This window comes from Anopheles stephensi, chromosome 3, assembly GCF_013141755.1.
Source record: "Anopheles stephensi strain Indian chromosome 3, UCI_ANSTEP_V1.0, whole genome shotgun sequence".
NCBI lineage: Eukaryota > Metazoa > Arthropoda > Insecta > Diptera > Culicidae > Anopheles > Anopheles stephensi.
In genome coordinates, this window is record NC_050203.1 from 27,212,384 (window position 1) to 27,234,329 (window position 21,946).

The window sequence follows — 21,946 nt, forward strand, 5'->3', positions numbered from 1 at the left end:
ATCCCTTGAAGAAGGCAAGTGGCTGTCGAGTAAAGTCAGTAACAGTATTGCTTGCTTGATGTTAAATTTAAATAAAAAAGTAGAACACAACACACATTAAAGAATGCATTGATGGGTTGTTTAAAGCCACATAATTTGCATCTGCGTTATGTACCATCAATCAAACTCATTTCCAACAAATTCTGGTTTTTCAAATGACAGTGTAATGATAAGTAGTGGTCATAGATATCTTGATAAAAATGGTTCTTCTTGAACAAAACATTCCCCCGGTTCCGGAGATCCGGAACGATTACAGAGAAAAAATCCGAACCCGCCTGAAGAGGCTATTCTTTTTCCGGGTTTACCTTTATGTTCGCGAATGGATTAGTTTGTTTTTCTAATTATCACCGACGGCTACGGGAAACGCTAGACTACCGCTAACAGAAAATAAGATTATACGCTTCTTTTTTCCTCCTCCTCCCTTAAGCCTACCCACCCCTATCCGGATATGCCGACCGTCCCGGGGTGTGTGTACTTAGAGCGTGTCGAATTGAGCGGGTTGAAATATACATTACAGTTATAGTTTCTGCCCACCCTTCCCCGGTACAAGCCACCGACCGTTATCGATGCATCTTAAGCAAAGTCGACCCTGCCTAGTACAACTAAGCCACGGACAGTGAACAAACGGTGATCTTCTCTGCCAGTTTAGCTTGCGGAAGAATTGTGCAATAGTTGAGCGAAATGAGCTTAAGCCCGCGCGACTTTTGGGCCCTAGGTAAACCTGTCGTCGAATCGGCACCGTTTGATTGCTTCATTAAGGGCAACCGGAGATTAGAAGAAGTATCGAACAGGTTCAATGAAGTTTGGTTTAGCTTATCACTCAGCAATTATTTCCCATTTCTTAGCGCTACCGCAGGGCTATCAATCATTTAGCGGTGGTGCTTGCGCTCTAATTGGAGTAACGATCGTCTTGCGTCGATCTACGCACGCAAACGCATCTGCAAAAGGAGGAAGAAAAATAAGTAAATTCAACACGCATTCTTAACGCTAGCATGTAAGAAGAAAGGTTTGAAGGAACGTAATGAGAGCATAACGCTGCTGTTCTCGCAGTTTTGAGCCGGTTTGAAGCTAATTGAAGGGGGCATTAAAATAGAGCTCTTGCAGTACAACACTACTCTCTTAGCCCATTGCGTGGAAGACTCCATTCATGCATGCAGCTTCAGTTTAATTTGTTCGTTAGTTCATCATTTGAAAAAACCGCAGTTATTTCGTGCAGTGTGTTCTATTTTTTCTAATTCTTGCTGGTGTGGGGGGGCTTTAATTTGCTGGCTAGTTGTTGCACGCTAAGTGGAACCCTTGTACCAGTGTTCTGTGCTTAGCTTCGCAGTCTAAATACTTGTGTAACGGATAACCATTTTAGAGAGAACTATGATCTTCTTCTTACGAGGCTCTACACAACCTTGAGAGGGGTTTTGGCTTGCGATTTCTGATTTTACCCGCAACTAGGATAGTGTACGCAGGACAGGGAGGCGGCCAGGGTGGGATTTGAAACACGGTCCTGCCATGTGAAGAATGGTACCGCTAGTGACTCATCTACCGGATCGCCTCAAATAACTATATTCTCTAACGCTTCTTGGCCTATGAACCTCTTCGATCATGCCTGCCATTTATGACTTGATAGACTTATTGACAACTTTAAAATAAAACTTTTATAGGACTTACAAAATTTGGCTATTCAGACTTTAGCCAAAATGATTAACATCAAACGTTTACTAATATACTAAAATAATGGTCTAACCGGGGTTCAAATCCCTTCTGAACTGACTATCCAACTACGCGGTCTCAATAAGTCTAGTCAGCCAGATATGGCAGGCATGATCTAAGAGGTCGTTAGGCCAAAGAAGAAGAAGAAGAAGTCTAAAAGGTTTTCTGGAATATTTTTTCTACCTTAACCGTTACTTTGAATCCTTCTCGAGTATTTCGCTAATGTTTTCCAGCTGTATTCAAATGAGGGTCACAGTTAGGTGAGCGAATCTTTAGTTATCTTTGGTTGATAAATTCAATAAAATTATTTTTTTTAGTTACTTAAATCAATAGTAAACAATATTAGTGAACAGCAAGTTTATGCTAGTTTTAATATAAATAATTAATTTATCATGATAAGGGATATGTTGAGAATTTACAGCATGTTTCAAAGCCAATCACTAATCGCTTAGACGATTTTTTTTATTAAAGACGCAATTTTTTTTAAATCAATTAAATTATGAAACTGAATTTAAACTACTCTGAAAAATATATCTTCCATATTCCAAAATAAATGATTTTTTATAATAGACCTGAAACTACTAAAAATCACTGATTACTCATAACCACTTATCAACTTGTACAAATTAACTCCCATAAAATGTAAGCTTGACAGATCTCACGGTGATCATATGTTTACGGAACTTTCGGAACAGATATGTTTGTTAAAGTAAATTTGTTTAAAAATTGAGATTTACATAAACACTTAAAACTACCATTCGTTTGGGTAAAAAAAACTTTAGCATATTCAGTAATTGCTGCAGCAATTGCAATCTCTCTATAGCGATTAACAGATCCGAGGATGGACAAAGCGCCCCGATTGTGATTCCGGAAGTTCCAGTATGGCAAATAGATGACCCTTCCTTCTCTCTCTATCCTGAATGACTTAGTCGAAAACAAACAAACAAAAATCCACGCCCCGTGTTGGTTTATATACCTACCATCTCGCTGTCCACCGATTTGGGTTAAAACATTCAACAACCAACTAACCCAGATCGGAAGAGCTAATGGAAGGTAACCATCATCAGGGCAGGGCAGGGCAGTTTCTGCCACAAAAAAAAAATCCGGTAGTTTGCTGCCGGTCCGTCTCTTGCAGCCTTTTTTGGGGGATATGCAGAATTTCCTTTCAAACACTCCGGGCATCCTCCATCGATGCCCGTTCGCCTCCCGGACCATCGCAGCTGCTAAATGAAATTTGCCAACCAGACCAGGAAGATCAGCAGCAGTAGCAGCAGCAGATGACACTGATCTCTTTACGCGGCATCTTAAGAAGCTGAATCCGGTCGGTCGGCTAATATGCAAGACTCGTTCCCACCAAAACAGTTACCTATTGAATTGTGGCTTCTTTTCTTCCCGTGTTTATCTCAAGCACTGTTCGTTCCCAGCGGAATTTCCACGATTTTGTTGTTGTTTTTTTCCTTCATCGTTTTCAAGTTCACCGTTTTCTCGTGTGTACCACCGGTCTTCGTCGTCTTCACATTCGCATTTGAACGCAAAAGCACGAAATCGTTCCCAGCGTATTTTCTCGCCGGTCTGTGACAGGTCGGGGTTTTGTAGAATAAGCAGGAGGTTTTAACTGTGGATGCAACGGGCACGCGGGTTATCAGTATTTGTGCAGCAGACAACAAAATATGCTTGAGAAGGGTGCAATGCACACATTGGCTAATGGTTGCACTGGAAACTGTTATGGAATTCTTATTCCCTATTAGACTACTTCCTTAGTTCCAAGTAAGCAGCAAATAATCGTTACTGACCTTCAACAGCGTTGTACAATCCAAAGTTTCTGGACTCGAGAAACTGGCGGATATCATCGAACTACTAGAATCCATTTCGTTTGTATTGCGTGCAGACGAACAAACAAACATGATCGATTCCGTTATGGACCAGACGACCTACCCTGGAGTCTGGTTATGGTACGTTACTGCGCAAAGATAACGCAAATAGCACGCATCAATGGTTTGCTTCTAACCGAAGGAAATGCCCTTAAGGGAAGATGGATGATAAAAGCTTCTTGATCCAGTTTCCCGCATTGGAGTTGGATTATTTAAAAGCGGTTAGAAACATAGTTAGATGATAATGAAACCACACACCCACCTCATTAGCCGTAAATATTATTTCAAGTAGTAACAATACGCTAATAATGGACAGAAGGGTAATCTCGTCTGAAAGATTAATCTCCGGCACAGCCTAGACCAAGCGAGATTGCATCCATTACATAGGAGTTTGTGCTTGAAACAGGTGGTACGGCTGTTTTCACGTCAAATAAGCCGAGCGATGATAAGCTAGCAACTAATCTACGATAGTAGGTCTAACTGTCTAGTTAATCAGAATTCTTCACAGTGTTTCAAAATGAGATCTTCTTCTTCTCCATTGGCCTTGGGTCCAATCCGTTTCCAGGAAACCCGGTCCATGACTGCGCTTCTTCAGCCCGGCTGCATCTAATCTCAGCTCATCTAGCGCGTGGTTTATCAACCTTTTCCACACGCCCTGCTCGCACACACCGCCAAAGATAGTCCGTAGCACCCGCCGCACCAAAAAGGCGAGTGCATTGGTGTCCTCCGCCAGCATAGACCAGGACTCGTGCCCGCAGCGGGTTACCGATCGTATCAGTGTGCGATATATGACGCATTTCTTGCATTGTAGGAGTCTTCTGAATCTCAGGTGTCTGTGGAGTCAGTAGAAGGCACGATTACCCTGAGATCACGAATCACTGGATTTTGAGGAATCTTGGCTCTCGGATCACGGATGTCAATTCAAGAATCTTGAATCTAGGAACCCTACTTTCAAATCTTGGAAATCGAACAAATCTTTTAAACAAAATAGAGAGAATATTTTATGAATATGGCCCTCCAATACTACTTACTGATGTTTCTCCAGCCTTTTGCATATGCACTCCCGTATAAATATTAGTCTCTTCTTTCTTTCTGGAAAGAAAATTAGCTTTCCCCGATTATTAGCTTTGTGACTCCTTAATTGCTTTTTAAGTAGGTTAAATATTAAATCCCATACATTGACTGTCGACTTCCTTCTACCATCTAGATAGAACACACAGAAAAGGCAGAAAATGACTCGAAAGGCTTCACATTAAATAAAAAAAAAGACAAAGAAAAACTTTGGTGGCAAGAAAAGAGCATTAACCTTTAATACTTCCCTCCCCACTATTTCTCAGACCGAAAACAGTCCGGAAAGAATGTACAGGATGGTCGGTAAGAATAGAAAGTTTCACTCCGAGATGGAAAGATGCATGATTCTTTCATTCTATCCTTCATTATGATAGTTTTTGGGGTGAAGGACGACGATCATCTTAGATCATCGTTTGCTTTAACCGGGTGGTGCTGAGTTGGAAGCAAATAAACTAAAGAACCAAGAAATACCGAGTTTGCATGGAATTCCCAAACAGTCGATGTTGTCCATAGGAGAGCTAAATTTATCAATAAAATAGGAACCTGTAAATTAGTGATAATCAATTTAACTTTGTTTAAGAAAAAACAAAAAGAGATAAAAACACTTTAAAATATATCATTGAAAGTGCCAAATAAATCGAAAATCTGTTTGTTGAAGATCAATCTTGTGCAAGCTATCGTTTCTATCACTTTCTTCTACAGCACTTCATCATTCTTACGCCAGCTGGCGGCCAGCTTTCTCAGAGTGAAATCTTCCTTCGAAAATTGAGAAACCGGTTCTGGAGGTTCCAATCAGAAGCTAAACAACCCCTATCGTCATAACGTACGACTTGCGTCTAGAAAGCTGCACCATCCATTGTGTGATGAGCTGGATTGGAAGTGTGTCTAGAAGAATTTAATTAAGATTCATCCACGGCTGTTAACGGCTGTAGAAAGTTGCTCCGGTGGTCGTTCAGTCGTTCAGAAGACGACTTGTAATCGATCCTATGTCGGTGGCAGGTGCAGAACTGTTGAACGATATGACATACATTCCAGGTTTTGGCAGCAAACAAAAATTTTAAATTTGTCAATTGTAAACAAAAGTGGTGTAGATGGGTAATTAGATCTTTTGAACTATTCTTGCAGGGTTACAGCGTCAGTACACAGCTTACAGTATCTAGGAATCGGAGCATCAAAACCTATCTGGAAAGGTACTGATTATGCTACAAGCAGCTGAAGATAAACAGATCAATGCTGGATTAGTTATTTTCGAAGCCATTTTCGAAATGCTAGCAGTATCGTTATTTTCTGAAATAAGCTATTATACCTCATTGAGCAAACGAAAAAATTGCTGAAAGTATTGATTTTGACTTCTTCTTTTAAGGATTTTTCATATCGATAGGATTTAAAGGACCTGCTATTAATTCTTTCTTTGACTTTATTATTGGTTGAATTGGATTGAATGACTTGATACAGCAGTGTAGCAGTGATTGATTGTATATTGCTCAAACTGAGAATCGTCCAGACAGCTTAATGATGTTTTAGAACTTAATGATTGACTTAACATAAAATAACTTAATGGTATTTCAATACAAACTTAATTGAAACGAATACATATAGATTGAGAAGATTTCTTGAAACGCATCCCATGAAAAATAATTTTTGGATAATCGTTATAGCATATTTTATTATACATTGTCAATATTGTATTATATCAAACAAAATGTCCGGTCTCGTTAATGCAATGGATTTCATTTGATCGTTTTTGAGTCAATGTTGTGAATTTATAAATTCTCAATCTCAATCTCAATCTTGAACTGCCAAAAACCAATTTTTTTTTTCATTTTAAGATTAAAAAGATATACTTTATTGCTGTCTGTTTGATCAGTATGACCATCTACTAGCCAGAAAGATTTGTCCAAGCTGCGGAAGATCTATTGTCTCACTGGATCTTCGTTAACGAAATAATAAAATTCCCAGTTCTTTTTAATAAAATTTAGAATATAAACTCTAGTTTAAGTACAGTAAAAAATCGCTTAGAATCAAAATTAAGAAAAATACTATAAAATGATCTGATGAACCGTACTGCGATTGTAGAGTTGTATAACATAATTATGCAAAAAAAAAAATCTAATGAATATTATGAAAGTACTAAACAAAAACTTACCTTGTGAAGAGAATCTTTATAACTCTTTTATTTACAATGAACAATAAAAATGAAAATGTCATCATTTTTGCCATTATTTTATTTTTTTATTTTTATTTGTCTCAGTTTTAACATAAATATAAACATGCGATGTAAATGATGTAAAAAAACATGTATTTTTTGAATTATTTATTTATTTCGAGTGCAAAGAAATACTCAATGCATTACGGTAAGATTAGACCGTTCCAGTCCCTTTCAGTCGTTATTCGAAAAAAATGTCACGGAAAAACGTTTTTCGAATCAATATGAAAACATTAAAAATTATGATTTTTTTTAATGCAGGTTCCTTTTCTACTTATAGCAGGGGGAGACGGTCTAAAACAGATTCAATGTCCGGACCTAAAATTCATAAATCTATTCGCGTTACTTTGTCCATTGAATATACCATTTTTCCCTAGAAAATTTATGCCTCACGCTATGAAAAATAAATATATTCAAAAATGGACTTGTCATGAGGGTGACTGTATAAAAAAAGTCTATTAAAGTGCTTTTGTGATAATCGAAACTAAATATACTCCAATTTAAGTACATGAGTCATTCAAAAGGTAAAGTATCAATCCATTTAAAAAGAACGCTTTTCTTTTTTTTGTACGAATAACGAACGATGATGCCTCTTGGAGGTCCTTTAGGCAGAATAAATCATGAAGGCCCTGAATAATATTTCGAATGCTGCTGACTGGGCCAAAGTCTGTGTCCATAAGAAGACATTATATACGAAGCATCACCTAAAGGAACTCGAGTCCTTCTCAATCCATCAAGCCCCGAAGGGCAGTGCTTAGCTTGCTTATGGGAAGATAGGATTCTTTCGAACTCAACGGTGTCCACGAAGCCCTTGGAACCTCGGGACCAAAAGCATCTTTTTAGTTTGTTTATGCTATGATCCGATGCTTTAGCTTCTACTGCAAGTCTTTACAACGTGTATTTACTAATATCACTTTTCATATTTGCTTCATTATTTCACAACTTAAGCCAAGTTTTCAATTTTCAATCCAAATATCAGCCTTATTTAACTTCGTTCAATATCAACTTAACAAGATTACACACACGATATCAATGCCACACACAAACACACCTCAATGTTTATCTTCTTTTTCACGACCGATTTCAATTGGGATAACATATACAAGTAAAACTCACTGCACACGCTCTCAAACTTTGAATTTGAATTTGAATGTTGTATGGTCCATGGCAACTGCAAAACCTGCACCACTGCACTTTCCCATAAAGCTTTTGGGGAGAACGACACCAAACTACATTTCCTTCATGAACACACCGGAAACGGACACCCGAGAGCATAGGGAAGTATGTTTTTTCTTCCCTTTCATCACATCATTGTCACGAAAGAAACGTACCACACACGTTCGCACACAAACACACACCAGTGACAACACTTGGCGATTGTGCTTCAAGAGCATCGATCAACAACAACAAAGAACACACACTCACTTGCTTAGTGCTCTCGCATCTCACAACAGCAGACAACAATAAGAAAACATGCTCGGGCGGCACGCTCCGCCAGGTGAGTTCTTTCCTCAAACATGGTTGTGCATGAGCAGCAATGCAATTGTGATGGGTACGTCCCGGAGCAAAAGGTAACGTTTGTAAAACCAATTTAAAATTGCAATTTTTACAACAAACGCTACATTCTGCTTGTGACGTGCGGTTCGTCTCGCATATGGGGCAGGCAAAGGCAGGCAGGTAGATAGAAGAGGGATAGAACCGGATGTGGAATTCACATCGATGGGGTATGTTCACATCGAAGTACACACACACATTTTCATGAAACGACATTAACCGACGTCACGAAAACATCAACTTCCCGTCCTCTTCCCATCCTTTGGAGGGCTTTGGAAAACTACATAAATGCGCTCGCCGCAGACACTCTTTTCGCCAGAAACAACGCATCATCGAAAGCACACAACAAAACACAAGAATATGTTGGCAACGTGGCACAGAAGAGCTGGGCAATAGAACGAAACGTTTCTTTCAACTTCACCGCACCATAACACGATAAAACACACCTCACCTTGATCGTCTCTTCATGCGCAACTAATCATACACATTCAATTGGAACAACTGTAGTACACGATCCGAAGATCCGTACGTCGCAGGATAACTTTTCCTATAAACAAATCACTGCACTTCGAGGTCTATAGTCAATCGCTCACACACAAGATTGGGGGAATTGGGTGATACATTCGTACAATTTAGCATGAAACTCCTTGGACTGTTGAGGTAGAAAAGGCTTATTACAAGTGTAGGCCTCTGCAGGGTTATTTCCTGCCAAACAAATGCAGTCATAATGAACTGTCTTTAAGCGATTGACACACCAAAAGGGGACGCAAAGGATTCGACAAAATTGCATAGCAAAAGTAATTTAAGAACTACTTCTCTACCCTATTATCTCAACAACTCCACCACAAAAAGATCACCATAAAGAATTGATTTGCAGAGATAATCAAAAACACACACACACTCACGGAACACAATATAGCACACAACAAACCAACTGCAATTCATGATATGGCTTTCGGATATTTTTATCTATATATACATATACATTATCTTCACATCCAATCTCGATAAACTGAACTGAACAATTCTCACGAACGGGGCCGCCGCCGCACCATTTTCAACCAGCTTAACATTCTACCCAAAAACTTATCACTGGGCCTTAAACAACACGCAAACAACAGCTCTGGAGGTTTGAAGGAATAAACGTAAACTGAAACACACCACGCAGAGCTAGCAAAAAAAACTGCACTTTGGATTTTGGAGCTAACTGGAACTGAAGAACTGGCAACACTCTTGTAGTAAAGCACCATACTTTAGATTGAGTAGATTAAATTTCGGACTATCTGCTGTGATTGCTAGCCTAGCCTCTATACCACTACCACTGAGTCCACTGCCTTAAACTATCCGTGTTAAGCTGAGCTGAATATTATGGTACATTTTACAACTCAAAACCTTTAAATCAATTTCAATAAATTAACCGTAACTGGTGCTTCACTTCTCCGGGACATTTTTCCCCTAACTAACAAATTAATAGGGACCCGGATCAATCAAAGGTTTAGGCAGTTGTACGAGACGAATCAAATAGGAAAGATAAAAAAATAAAAACTTCACTGAAAACATTAAATCACAAATACGACACAGACACTGGGTTGTTTGTTGAAGCCACCTTTTTTTTCACCTCCCTACTTCTTGCAATTGCCAGTTGTTGCTGTTCTATTTTCACCACATGTAAGCACACGACGGCACAATCCACACACCATTATACTCGATTAAATGTATGTTTATTATTTATTATCTCTAGAGATGCGTCGCGCGCTCTTTCTATGCATGCATTGACTTCTTACACACTTACACCATCATAATGCAATAGAATTGTTATATTCGTGCCCCAGAAAAAAAGCTTTAGTCTCTGTGTGTTTTGCACGTTTGCTCCTGTCAGTTATATGTGTCTGCATCATATAAGTATCTTGCTGCGTATGTTCATCACTTGTGCACGCCATTCCTTTCGTTCCTCTCTCGTTGCGCTTGCTGCGTGTCCTTTGCCTTTGTCAAAGTTAGTAATTTTTATTTGTATTATCATTTAAACTGTGCTGCAATGAACAACTTTTGCTCCATCCGTCTGATGGTACCGCATATGTAGCGCGTTAGACATGTTTTCTAACGGGCGGGGGGGATATATCTTTATATTATACTACTTCATCGTTACTAAAGTCACAAGTTGATATTGATGATATTCATAAATAAACTTATCGGCTGAGGCCTTTCCCGCTTCACATTACACAAACAAAACATTTACTGTGAGAAGAAACTAACACCGGATGGTCTTAGCAGAGAGAAAAAACACCTTTCATTAGTCTAGATAGCAAGACAAAAGGATCGTATAATCATAGTCGTGTTTCCAGTTTGCAGTTGATCAGATACATTACTCGGGAGCGGGGCTAGGTATAGATGAACACGGAATGTAGATAGCATATATAATCTGAATAATTTTAAAACAAAGTTATTTCGTCGAGTTGTTTAGCGGTAGAGAAAGGAGATACACAACAAATTTGTTTAATAAAAGAACATATTTAACGAAATTCTTTTGTTGCTTGTACATTTTAATGCACTATTACGAGCTCGATTTTCCGCCGCTGTTTCCCTCTAATAAAATATCCGAAAATCAATTGCAAACGATACCTCACACAACTGTTCTCCAGAAAATTTCCAACCCTGGCCACTTGTGACACGATGGACTATCCTGATCTTTTCCCAGACCTTATGAAATGAAAGTTGCGAAACAGGTGATTTAAAACTGACCAAAAAGCTAATTCTCTTTTGCTACTCTCGCGCGCGCCTCACTTCGCACAGGGTAAAAACACACTCGCCGTACACACACACATGCACAAATATTCACGCACGAACTTACACCGGTGGCAACAAATAACGCAGAGAGGGGGTTGGGGGAGCGATAAACACGCACCACTTGTGAACACGCGTGCGGCCCCCGCAAAACTCACATATCGCTTTCCTGTTCCACTATGATGATCACACACACACACTCGCCTTCCCCCCTAACAAAACCAAACAATATGATGTACGACACACTCGTTTGTGGTAAAAGAGTTTTATGTTCATATAATGATGAGGTGCAGCAGCTCGCCCCCCCTGCCTTCCCGTTGTGATGAGACACGCGCCGCCGCACACACACACACACACCAGACGTGAGATGAGATGAGCATGTGTACTTACGATGGTTGTAGATTATTATTGTTATGTATATATATATTACGTCGTAAGAGTTTATAATACAGTTCTTCGTTACTCGCGGCATCAATAGCAATTATTGGTGCACAAAAGTAGCAAATCTTCATGTGTTTTTTGTTATATGAACGTAAAACAAAAGCGCAAACTATATAATCGATACGCGCATATCGCGTAGCTCTAAGCATCAAGTAAAATCCGTTAAGCTCTCTCTCTCTCCCTCTCTTTCTCCAGTGGGTCCTGCTCCTGCTGGGATGATGACAACCTAAAACGATAAAACATCAATACCATTAGTTGGATGCCACATTTCAGTTCATTGCTTTTTATAGAATGCTAACTTACCCACAGCAGCTTACACTTAACGGGAGAGCAGCGTAGAGGTAAAAAAAAAGATTCTTCTTAGTCAACTATAAATATTCCAGCAGAGCGTGTCGTCGTTTTCTGCTTTGCGTCCCAATTTTGTTTGTTTGTTTGTTTGTTTTGTTTTGTTTTGCTTTACTCGGTAGACGATGATAATGCTGAGGGTGGTGGTTGCTGCTTATCTACCTTCTTACTGGTTTTGCTTGCATTTTTCTTACACTTTTTCTTCTTCAGATCCGTCGGTGGGCCGTCGTGATCGTCAGAATCATCCTCCCGCTCCTAGGCGGTCCCACCACGCACAACCACAATCACTAGGTGATCCTCCTTCAGACCCTCCTCCGTCAGCGTGTGACAGGTGCGCTTGAGCAGCTCGGTCGAGAACTCGCAGGGCGGGAACGTGTAGAGTACGCCCGTCGCTTCCGTTTCCTTGTTCAGCAGCGAAATGACGCCGGCTGCTTCCTTCTGCTTTAGGTACGTGACCAAGTTGCGCAGCGGGCGCGTCTGCACGCTTGCATCATCAGACGATACGGACGGGCTGGAAGAGCCGGGCAACCCGAGGAAGATGGCATGCGAGGAGGAGGTCGAAATGCGCTTCTGCACATCTTCCAGCTTTGGTTGATCGAGCCGCAAACGCTGCGTAATGCGCAGATGGTGCTTACCATCCTCGTCCTTCATCAGCCCATCGACAATGTCTGCGTCTCCATCGGTCAGGTGGAATTTGGCCGGGAAGAGCGAGCTCTTCAGTATAAGCGCACCCTGCCAGACGGTGCTCGACTTTCGTGCCACCTCCGAAAGTGTCCGGGCGCCCGTCAGCACACCATTGCGCCGTGTCGAAGAATCCGAATCGGAATCGGCTGGACTGCGGCGACGGGGTGACCGGGAACGTGACCGATCGATACCACCCGGCTCGCGCGAACCCGAACGGCGTCGCTGATCATACTCGCCCGCTTCACCAGCACCACCCGCCGGGCGGCGCCATTCCTCCTCTCCGCCCGGTCCATGGTGTGGTGGACCGCCGGCTCCTCCGGCCGGTCGGTGCCCTTCGTGGTGGAAGCCACCGCGGAAGCTTCCACTGCCACCACCGCGCCCACGGTAACCACCGCTACCGCCACCACCGGCACCACTGCCGCGCCCACGGAAGGAACGCGCCCCGTAACCACCACCACCGTAACCCGGTGGCACGTCATCGTACGGCGGAGCACCCTCGGGATACTCGTACTCCGGTACGCGACGATATTCACCACCGGCCGCACCACCCTCCTCGAACGGACGCTTGGGGAATGGGGGTGCCGTCCCGTTATCGGCGAAATCGATCCGAATGCGTCGTTCCGGTCCGCCCAGTGCAAAACCACGCATTTCCTTGACTGCCGCCGTCGCTGCATCGATCGAATCGTACAAAATGTACGCCTGGCTGTCACCCTTTGCGTACTCAATCTTTTTAATTGCTCCGAACCGATCAAATTCACGCTCGAGCTGGGTCACCGAAGTCCAGGCGCCGAGTCCTCCCACCCAGATGCGTGTTGTTGGTGTCGCTTTACCGTACCCAATCTTGCACTGGAATTTGCCGATGTACTGCCCCGAAAGTTCCACCTTTGCACGGTGCGCCATATCGAGCGTTTGGTAGCGAACGAATGCGAACGCATTGCCCGTGCCCGGTGCAGGACGCTTAATGTCAATATCTTCCACCATCCCGTACTTTCCGAAGATGCGGCGCAGCTCTTCGTCCGAGATGTTAATTTCCAAATTGCCCGCAAACAAAGTGCGCGTAGCGAGTGGATCATCTTCCGGCTGGATGTGATGCAGATAGTTGGGGAATTTGTCCTTTTTGTTTTCCGGCTTCTCAAACGGTGCCCGCGGTCTGGGCATGTACGGTCGTGGCATGTAGTGATGGTGCGGTGGCCCCGGATGCAGGTGCGGCGGACCATGATGATGCATCGGTGGTCCGCGCGGCAAGTAATCGTGATGCATTGGTGGTCTGAAATCGGGATGATGCATACGGCCACCGGGCGGTGGTCCATACCCATCGTACGGATGATGCTCCGGTGGACGACGACGATCCGGCGGTGGAACGCCCGGCGATCGCGCATAGTAGTGGCGATCGTACTCGGACGGTGAAGCCGAACGTGGCCGACGGTACGATTCCGTCTTGGATGACTCATACACCGGCTCAACCAGCGCTACCTTATCGTGAAGTATGATGCGCGACTTGGCATGCTTCGCTTCACGGGCATCCTCTGGCGTGCGGAAGCACACGTAAGCCAACCGTTCGTCTAAATCGTGCGAAATGCGAATGCTAAAATCGCCAAACTTCTTGTACTCGCGGTACAGCGTTTCCTTGATGAACTCTTCCGACGCTTTCGGGTGGATGGCGCTTACGCAGAGCACCTTGTACGTGTATCGGTCAACGCCACCGCCACCGCCGCCGCTACTGCCAATGTCGGCCCGGCTGCGGGACGAGCTGTACTCGTCACGGTGCGGTGAAGCATAGCGTGCCCGAGGGCTGGGAGAGCGGGCCACACGTCGTCGCATTCTGTCGGGGGTTACTCGTTCGTCGGAGCTGTCGTCGTAACGGCCAATACTGCTGCGTCGCTTTGATCTGGGTGGAGATTCGCGCGATGCGCTACGTTTCATGTTATGAATCTTCACAGTAATACGATCTCGCTCACTGGACCGAATGCTACTCATGAGCCGTCGTGTCAAAGGTAACTTTTGCCAGTTTGATGATTTGTTTGTTAAGGAAGCGGCGGACGAACGAGAAGGGGTGTGGCGATACGCAGCCAGTAGCAGTACGTGAGACAGTCGTCGAAGGTTTTTTGCAGTTGCGCGGTAGATGTTTAATGATGAATGTGACGGAGATAAAAATGTACCTAAAAGGAAGAACAAATTTAACGTTTTGTACGGTCAGTAAGGAGCGATTTCTGTGGTAAATACGACAACAGGAGATACATTGTTACTCATGTAATGCGAAACAATCATTTAAACCTTTCCGAAACATCGCATTCGCTTCGACATACAATAAAACCTCGATTTATCGCTCGAATGTTCTTCGATTGGATTTTCTCTTCTCCAAGTGTGGCGGCGGCACTTTCATTCCTTACTTTTCCAAAATTCACATACACCACCACTCACATTTCACACACAAACTCACACTATGAAAACTCCTAGCAAGACACCACACGCACACTATGGAACGTTTCTCGCGCACACACAGCCATAACTGCGGTACAACGCATCGTCATTACAAAATGGCGTCTTTTTTCACTGCTTCTGAATGCACTCCTTTCGATACGCTACCAAGCACCGGGCACACAATAGACTACAAAATCCCACTATTTAACACCAGCATTAACAAATGTAACACTTTTCGCAAAACCTCACGCACAAATATGTCTCGTGTATTGAGACGAAATCAATTAAAATCGTTCTGCATACTCACACGCACACACATATACACATTCACCCTGCTAGCAGCAGCTACAGTTTTTTTCTAGATAAAATACGCTTCAAAAATATAACTTTTTTAGCAAATGATTATAAAATACTACAAAACAAAGACACTTTCTTCGATCTACCGACAACTTTTTACACCAAGCTCCCAAGTTTGGAGGTGGAAAACAGTTGGAAAAATGTGTGTGCACTGCGCGGAAGAAAGCCATCGACTCTCTCTATTCTTTGCTGGGCAGCCATCTTAACTCACGATATCACCACACAGAGACTCCTTTCCGGTGGACCCAGAATCTTCCATTTTAATTACTTTACAATAGCTACACATCACACCATTGGGGTAAAGATCATATGTACTCACTCCGCGTTGATTCAGTTGTCGTGTGAAGAAAATTGATTCCCGATGCGTTTTTAATCACTCACAGCAAAAAGCACAGTCCCGCAAAGAGCAACCACCAACTTGCTTCCGCCCACTTTGACGGCTCGAATCGAAGTGAGCGTTGACAGCGTCGCGGCATCAGCAGCCGACACGGTGACACGTATGCGGTCATTTGAAATGACAGCTAGCGGGGTTTAACAGTTGGGTTCAAGGTGTATGTATTTAGAAGGTGGATTTTTATCGATTTGACAGGGCGACATTTTAGTCGAGTTATGTCAGAGTTTGTTTACAAAAACATATGGTAAAAGGCTACCAACATAAACAAACAGCCTCGATTCTCAGTTCCTTGAGCAATTTCGCTAATTTATGGGTCATCTTCGCATATCAAATGTTGTCCCACAGAGGATTGACGATATTTGGTTGCATTTTTCGTCAAAAAATCGCAAGCGATACCACCACCGGCGCCTCCTCCGACGCTGCCGTCACTCTTCTCAATACCCTTCCCCTTGATCACCACGGAACTGTTATGTCAGTTCGAGAAATGTCAATTTGCTCTAAACAACTCTACCTTCTATATCTACATACCTTGGTTGGGTTCCTTAAAACACGGTAAGCATTTTTGCGAATAAAATGCTTTTTCTAGTTCTTAAAACAAATCTTAATGTTCATGAACTCTTGAAATTAAATTGCTTTTATGGGTGAGAGACGGAACATGATTTGATACCAGTTCTTTTGTGTTTCAAATCAACGCCTATTCCACTATGCGGCCAGAAAATGTCAAATTTGCTATCGTTTTTTTGTTCTAAATAAAGTGAACTGTGTGCTGCAATTGTTTTCCGTTTCGTTGCCGAACAAAACAATTGAAATGGTACAATAATTTTTGGGCACCAAAATCTGTACCGGTTCTAGTCTTACTTTACGATCGTCGGTCAAAATGGCTTTGGCAGTAGGAAGGTTCCTATGGGGTCACAGAATATCTCAGTTAGGTAAAAGATGCCTTCAATCCACGATAAGTCCTCGTTTGCATAGAATTGCATCACAGCCCTGTGCCGGTGGTGTTTTAGCTAGTGGACACAGTTGGTGGATTCAAAGAACATTAAGCTCCGGAACTGCTAGTGGTAAAGGGAAAGCACCGCAAGACGAAGAACATTGTAACGTTGGTACAATCGGCCATGTGGATCATGGCAAAACGACACTCACGGCGGCAATCACAAAGGTGCTATCGAAGGATGGCAACACCAGCTTCGTTTCGTACGATCAGATCGATCGAGCGCCCGAAGAAAAAGCTAGAGGTTGGTGTGTAGATAGCGCGCAAGCATACATTTTCTAATGGTTCAATTGTTGCAGGTATAACCATTAACGCCGCACACATCGGGTACAAAACGAGCAAGCGGCACTACGCTCACACCGACTGTCCGGGCCATGCGGATTACGTGAAGAACATGATCTCCGGTGCATCCCAAATGGACGGTGCGATACTGGTCGTGGCAGCCACCGACGGTCAAATGCCACAAACACGGGAACATCTGCTTCTAGCCCGCCAAGTTGGCGTCAGCAAGATCGTCGTGTTCATCAACAAAGCGGATCAGGTTGATAACGAAGTGCTGGAGCTGGTGGAGATAGAGCTTCGCGAGCTGTTGAGCGACTTTGGCTTCGATGGTGTGGAAAGTCCGATAATCGTGGGTTCGGCACTGCTCGCTCTGCAAGGCGATCAAACGGAACTGGGGGAACCGTCCATACGGAAGCTCTTGGATGCGATCGATTCGTACATTCCCACACCAACGCGAGACTTAAGCTCCCCATTTCTGCTACCAATCGATAATGCATTTACTGTGCCCGGTCGCGGTACGGTTGTGGTGGGAACACTGGCCCGCGGTATGATGCGCAAAAACGACGAGGCGGAGCTGCTGGGCTTTGACGAGGAGATACGTACCACCGTCGGTGGTATGCAGGTTTTCAAAAAGGACGTAAATGAAGCAAAGGCAGGAGACAACATCGGGACCCTGTTGCGAGGCGTAAAGCTGCAAACTGTCCAGCGCGGTATGCTGTTGTGTGCTGCCGGAAGTGAGCGTGTTTCGAACCATTTCGATGCATCGATGTACCTGCTGGCCAAAAACGAAGGAGGCCGCTCGAAACCGCTAACGTCCAAGTACATTCAGCAGCTGTTTAGCAAAACGTGGAACGTCCCATGCCGGGTGGACCTGGTCGGACAGGATATGCTCATGCCGGGTGATCATGGCGCCATAAAGCTGACGTTGCTGCGGAAAATGGTCATGTCCTGTGGACAATCGTTTACCGTGCGCGAGAATGGTAAAACCGTTGCGACCGGGCTAGTGACCAAGGTGCTGAATCCGGTCAACCTACCACAGAAGAAACTGATCAAGCTGGAGCTAGAAAACTGTTAATTGGTTTAATGGCATGGTAGTAGTAAGCGAGAGAGAGAGAGAACAGTAAAATAAAAAATGCCTTTAAAAATGATTTATTATTCGAAACACTGCACATACTGCGAGATATTCATACTTATGTTTTGTGCTTGAAAGGGGATTGTTTGTATTGCTTTCCATTTGAAAATAAGCACAGGCTTTCACAGAGGGCCCTCCTGCGCCTGTACCGGGTCGGAACTTATGGCAGAGAAAGATTGCAATTGACTAGGCATACGATTGGTTTTCCCCCGTCTTCCCGTTTACTTCCGACATCAGCTACCTTTCCGCTTCCCCCTGGTCTTGAGGTGATCATCATCAACATGAATTCCTGGACAGTGGCGTCTGAGTAAGATCGAGCTCGAGCATTATTCGTCCTCTGTGTACGGCATACATTTGGTGTGTTCTGAGCATATTTAGTTAGAGTGCGGCAGCATAATGCTGGTGTTGACCGTCTTCCCCAGCTCTTCGATCGTATCCGTCCAATCGAGTGCCGCCACCTTCGGTATGGCGTTAATAATCAGATCCGTTACCTTGGTTACGTTCTTCTTAAACGTTGCCAACACATCCGCCACATTCACGTCCTCACCCGTCTCTCTCCAGCAATCGTAATCGGTCGCCATGGCAATCGCGGCATAGCAGAGGCCAGCCTCCTTCGCCAACACCACCTCCGGTACGAGCGTCATGTTAACCAGATCGGCACCCCACTGGCGGAACAGGTTGCTTTCCGCTTTGCTTGAAAAACGTGGCCCCTCAATCGTCACCACCGTGCCCTTCTCGTGCACACCGAGCCCTATGCCGCGGGCCGTCTCGATCAGCACATCGCGCGTACGGTTGCAGAACGCCGGTTCCATCGGGATGTGACACACGCCCGACAGCAGCTCATTGCCGTCGTAAAACGTTTGCACGCGCTTCGTTGTGCGGTCGATAAAGTTGTCCGGAATCACGATATCGCCCGGGTGTATCTCTTCCTTCAGCGAACCGGTTGCCGTCGACACGATCACATGCGTGCAGCCGAGCGTTTTCAGTGCCCAAATGTTGGCCCGATAGTTTACGTTCGAGGGCATAATCGAATGATTTCTTCCGTGGCGTGCCAGCAGCACACAGTCAACGCCGGCAATCTTGCCCTCGATAAGCACATCGGACGGTATGCCGAAATGTGTGTTTACCACGCGTTCGGAACGATTCTCAATAATCTGACTGTCGTCCAACCCGGATCCTCCGATAATGCCAATCTGTGCGTGTGTTTAGTAAAGAACGTAACCGGGGTGCGTTAGTGCATGCCGCATTTCGGGGTTCATGAATAGCTACTTACCTTCACCTTGGTGGCCATCTTGTACTGGAATGTTGTAATGGCTTAAATGCACCGCTCGTTAGTTCGTTCGCTGGCTCCGATTTGCTAGCTCTTTGTTTTATCACTCTACCGAAATCACGACGTGCGCTTCCAATCTTATCAGTTTACGTTCTACACGCACAAACTACTCGGCCAATGAGACAAAAAGTTCTGAAAATTTAAGGCGCGTTTACACGGCCACATTCTGGCTCAATTGATGTTTTCCAATAAAATTTAATATTAAAAGTTAAACCGCAGATGTGCATTATAAGGAGAATAAATTGCAAAAAACAAATCGGCATGAATAATGCACTCCGATTTACATACGTAGCGCGATCAAAATGGAAATAATTATTAAAAATAAAAAGCCGGAAAATGTATGCAATCCGTGTAGTCGCTGCATAATGTTGTGACAGCTACGGCAGTTGTCAAATCAGCAGGCGCCCTGCATGACGTTTCTACAAATGTTTTGTTGCAGCACACGCGCGTACAATTCAAACTGGTTCTGCAAATAAAAAATTGTTTAATTCCATTGCATTCATGATTACCAACCAGTAGTAAGGGTTTAAAACATGAGTCTGTGGACGGATAAAACGTTTGCTGACCTCGGTTTAACATACTGGATAACACGGCAAACGGAAAAGCTAGGTATGTTCTGTTTACTTGCGGGAAAGATTCTCTCGAAATTTCCATCCGAATTCTGCCGATCCTCATCCAATGCCTCTGCTTTCAGGACTACGCCGGCCGACACCGATTCAGGTGGAATGTATCCCTCGCATCCTCCAGGGACAGGACTGCATCGGTGCAGCCAAAACTGGTTCCGGCAAAACGTTTGCCTTCGCTTTGCCAATCCTACAGAAGCTTAGCGAAGAACCGACGGCCAACTTTGCGCTCGTACTCACACCGACCCACGAACTGGCGCACCAGATTGCGGAACAGTTTATCGTCGCCGGACAACCGATGAACGCGCGTGTTTGTGTGGTAACCGGCGGAACGGACCATCTGATAGAAAGTCAGCAGCTACAGAAACGTCCACACATTGTTGTGGCTATGCCGGGACGATTATCGGACCATCTGACCGGTTGCAATACGTATTCGTTCGCTGCCCTTCAGTTTCTGGTAGTGGACGAAGCGGACCGTATGCTAAGTGGTAGCTTCGATGAAGATTTGCAAGTTATCAATCGTTTCCTGCCGGCAAAGCGGCAGAATTTGTTCTTCTCGGCCACGCTGAAAGATTTTCTCAAGACGTCGATAGTGTTCCCGATCGCGGACGATGTGTTCGAATGGTCGGAACAGTCGCAGGTAGCGACGGTAGAAACGCTCGACCAGCGTTATCTGCTCTGTGCCGATTACGATCGTGACACCGTGCTAGTGGAAGCGTTGCGCAAGTATAGGGAGGAAACGGACGATGCAAGCATTATGATCTTTACCAACTCCAAGAAAGATTGCCAAATTCTGTCCATGTCGCTGAACTCGTTCGGGTTCGACAACGTGTGTTTGCACGGATTTCTGCGGCAGAGGGAACGTGTGGCGGCGCTCAACAAATTCAAATCGAAGCACGTGCGCATTATGATCGCAACCGATGTGGCCAGCCGTGGGCTCGACATACACGACGTACAGCTCGTGATGAACCATCGGTTGCCGAAGAAACCGATCGAATACATTCACCGTGTCGGGCGTACGGCACGCGCCGGACGTTCTGGGATGGCGATATCGATTCTACGCTTTCCGCGCGATCTGGAGGCGCTGGGAGAAATTGAAGGACTCATCAATACGAAGCTGACCGAGTATTCCGTTGATGGTAAGTGAGGGGGAAAGATGGCATCTCGGTGGGAAGACTCTAATTCTAGTTTTCTACCGTTTCTTCTCCATACTCCAGATCGTCTCGTGCAGCGTATATTCATGCAGGTGAAGGTGGCACGAGCCGAAGCGGAAATGAACCTGGACAACAAGGATTTCGACGAACGGCAGCACAAATATCGTCGCTTGCGCTGGATACAGGACGGGCTCGATCCGGACGCAATGGAAGCCAAGTGGAAGGAGGAGATGAAGGAGCGCGATCAGGCACGACGGGAACGTTTGCGGCAGGAAAATGAAGAGCGACGCCGGCGGGACAAACAAACAATCGCTAGCCCATCCGTGACGGGCGATTCCCGGTTCCAGGCGGCCGCTGCCGATAAGAAGTTCAAGAAGCGAAAGTTCATCGCACCCGAGAAGCTGAACGAACTGATCGAAAAGCACAAAACGGAACCACCGGAAGGCAAGAAGAAAGCTCGGGGCACAACAGCCAACAAGGACAAGAGGGTGCTTCTTGTGAAGAAGAAATCCAAACTGGCCAAATAAAGCTGATTTTTCGCACTAAACAACACAAAAGAAAAACTT

The 21,946-nt window shown here is 44.4% G+C and overlaps 4 protein-coding genes across 8 annotated transcripts; 2 read left to right on the forward strand and 2 right to left on the reverse strand.

Moving 5' to 3' along the window:
* Positions 1-10,147: 10,147 nt before the first annotated feature.
* Positions 10,148-15,947, reverse strand: LOC118511517 (RNA-binding protein spenito). 5 transcript variants are annotated; one of them, XM_036054701.1, is made up of 4 exons: positions 15,794-15,947; positions 15,425-15,489; positions 11,971-14,855; positions 10,148-11,893 (listed from the first exon to the last, which is right to left on the reverse strand). In XM_036054701.1, the coding sequence occupies exon 3, from the start codon at positions 14,671-14,673 to the stop codon at positions 12,268-12,270; it is 2,406 nt and encodes an 801-aa protein (XP_035910594.1). In that variant the 5' UTR covers positions 14,674-14,855; positions 15,425-15,489; positions 15,794-15,947; the 3' UTR covers positions 10,148-11,893; positions 11,971-12,267. The 5 variants fall into 5 exon arrangements, with proteins under 5 accessions (XP_035910594.1, XP_035910597.1, XP_035910596.1 ...); XM_036054704.1 differs by lacking the exon at positions 15,425-15,489; XM_036054703.1 differs by lacking the exons at positions 15,425-15,489; positions 15,794-15,947 and adding an exon at positions 15,137-15,412.
* A 635-nt stretch (positions 15,948-16,582) lies between these two features.
* On the forward strand, positions 16,583-18,310 carry LOC118511521 (elongation factor Tu). Its single transcript, XM_036054709.1, has 2 exons — positions 16,583-17,103; positions 17,159-18,310. Exons 1-2 carry the CDS (start codon positions 16,746-16,748, stop codon positions 18,214-18,216), a joined length of 1,416 nt encoding a protein of 471 aa, XP_035910602.1. The 5' UTR covers positions 16,583-16,745; the 3' UTR covers positions 18,217-18,310.
* Positions 18,275-19,751, reverse strand: LOC118511522 (S-methyl-5'-thioadenosine phosphorylase). The gene is made up of 2 exons (XM_036054710.1): positions 19,547-19,751; positions 18,275-19,466 (listed from the first exon to the last, which is right to left on the reverse strand). The coding sequence occupies exons 1-2, from the start codon at positions 19,562-19,564 to the stop codon at positions 18,648-18,650; spliced, it is 837 nt and encodes a 278-aa protein (XP_035910603.1). The 5' UTR covers positions 19,565-19,751; the 3' UTR covers positions 18,275-18,647.
* Positions 19,752-19,989: 238 nt separating this feature from the next.
* Positions 19,990-21,937, forward strand: LOC118511520 (probable ATP-dependent RNA helicase Dbp45A). The gene is made up of 3 exons (XM_036054708.1): positions 19,990-20,212; positions 20,298-21,365; positions 21,444-21,937. The coding sequence occupies exons 1-3, from the start codon at positions 20,137-20,139 to the stop codon at positions 21,905-21,907; spliced, it is 1,608 nt and encodes a 535-aa protein (XP_035910601.1). The 5' UTR covers positions 19,990-20,136; the 3' UTR covers positions 21,908-21,937.
* Positions 21,938-21,946: the final 9 nt, after the last annotated feature.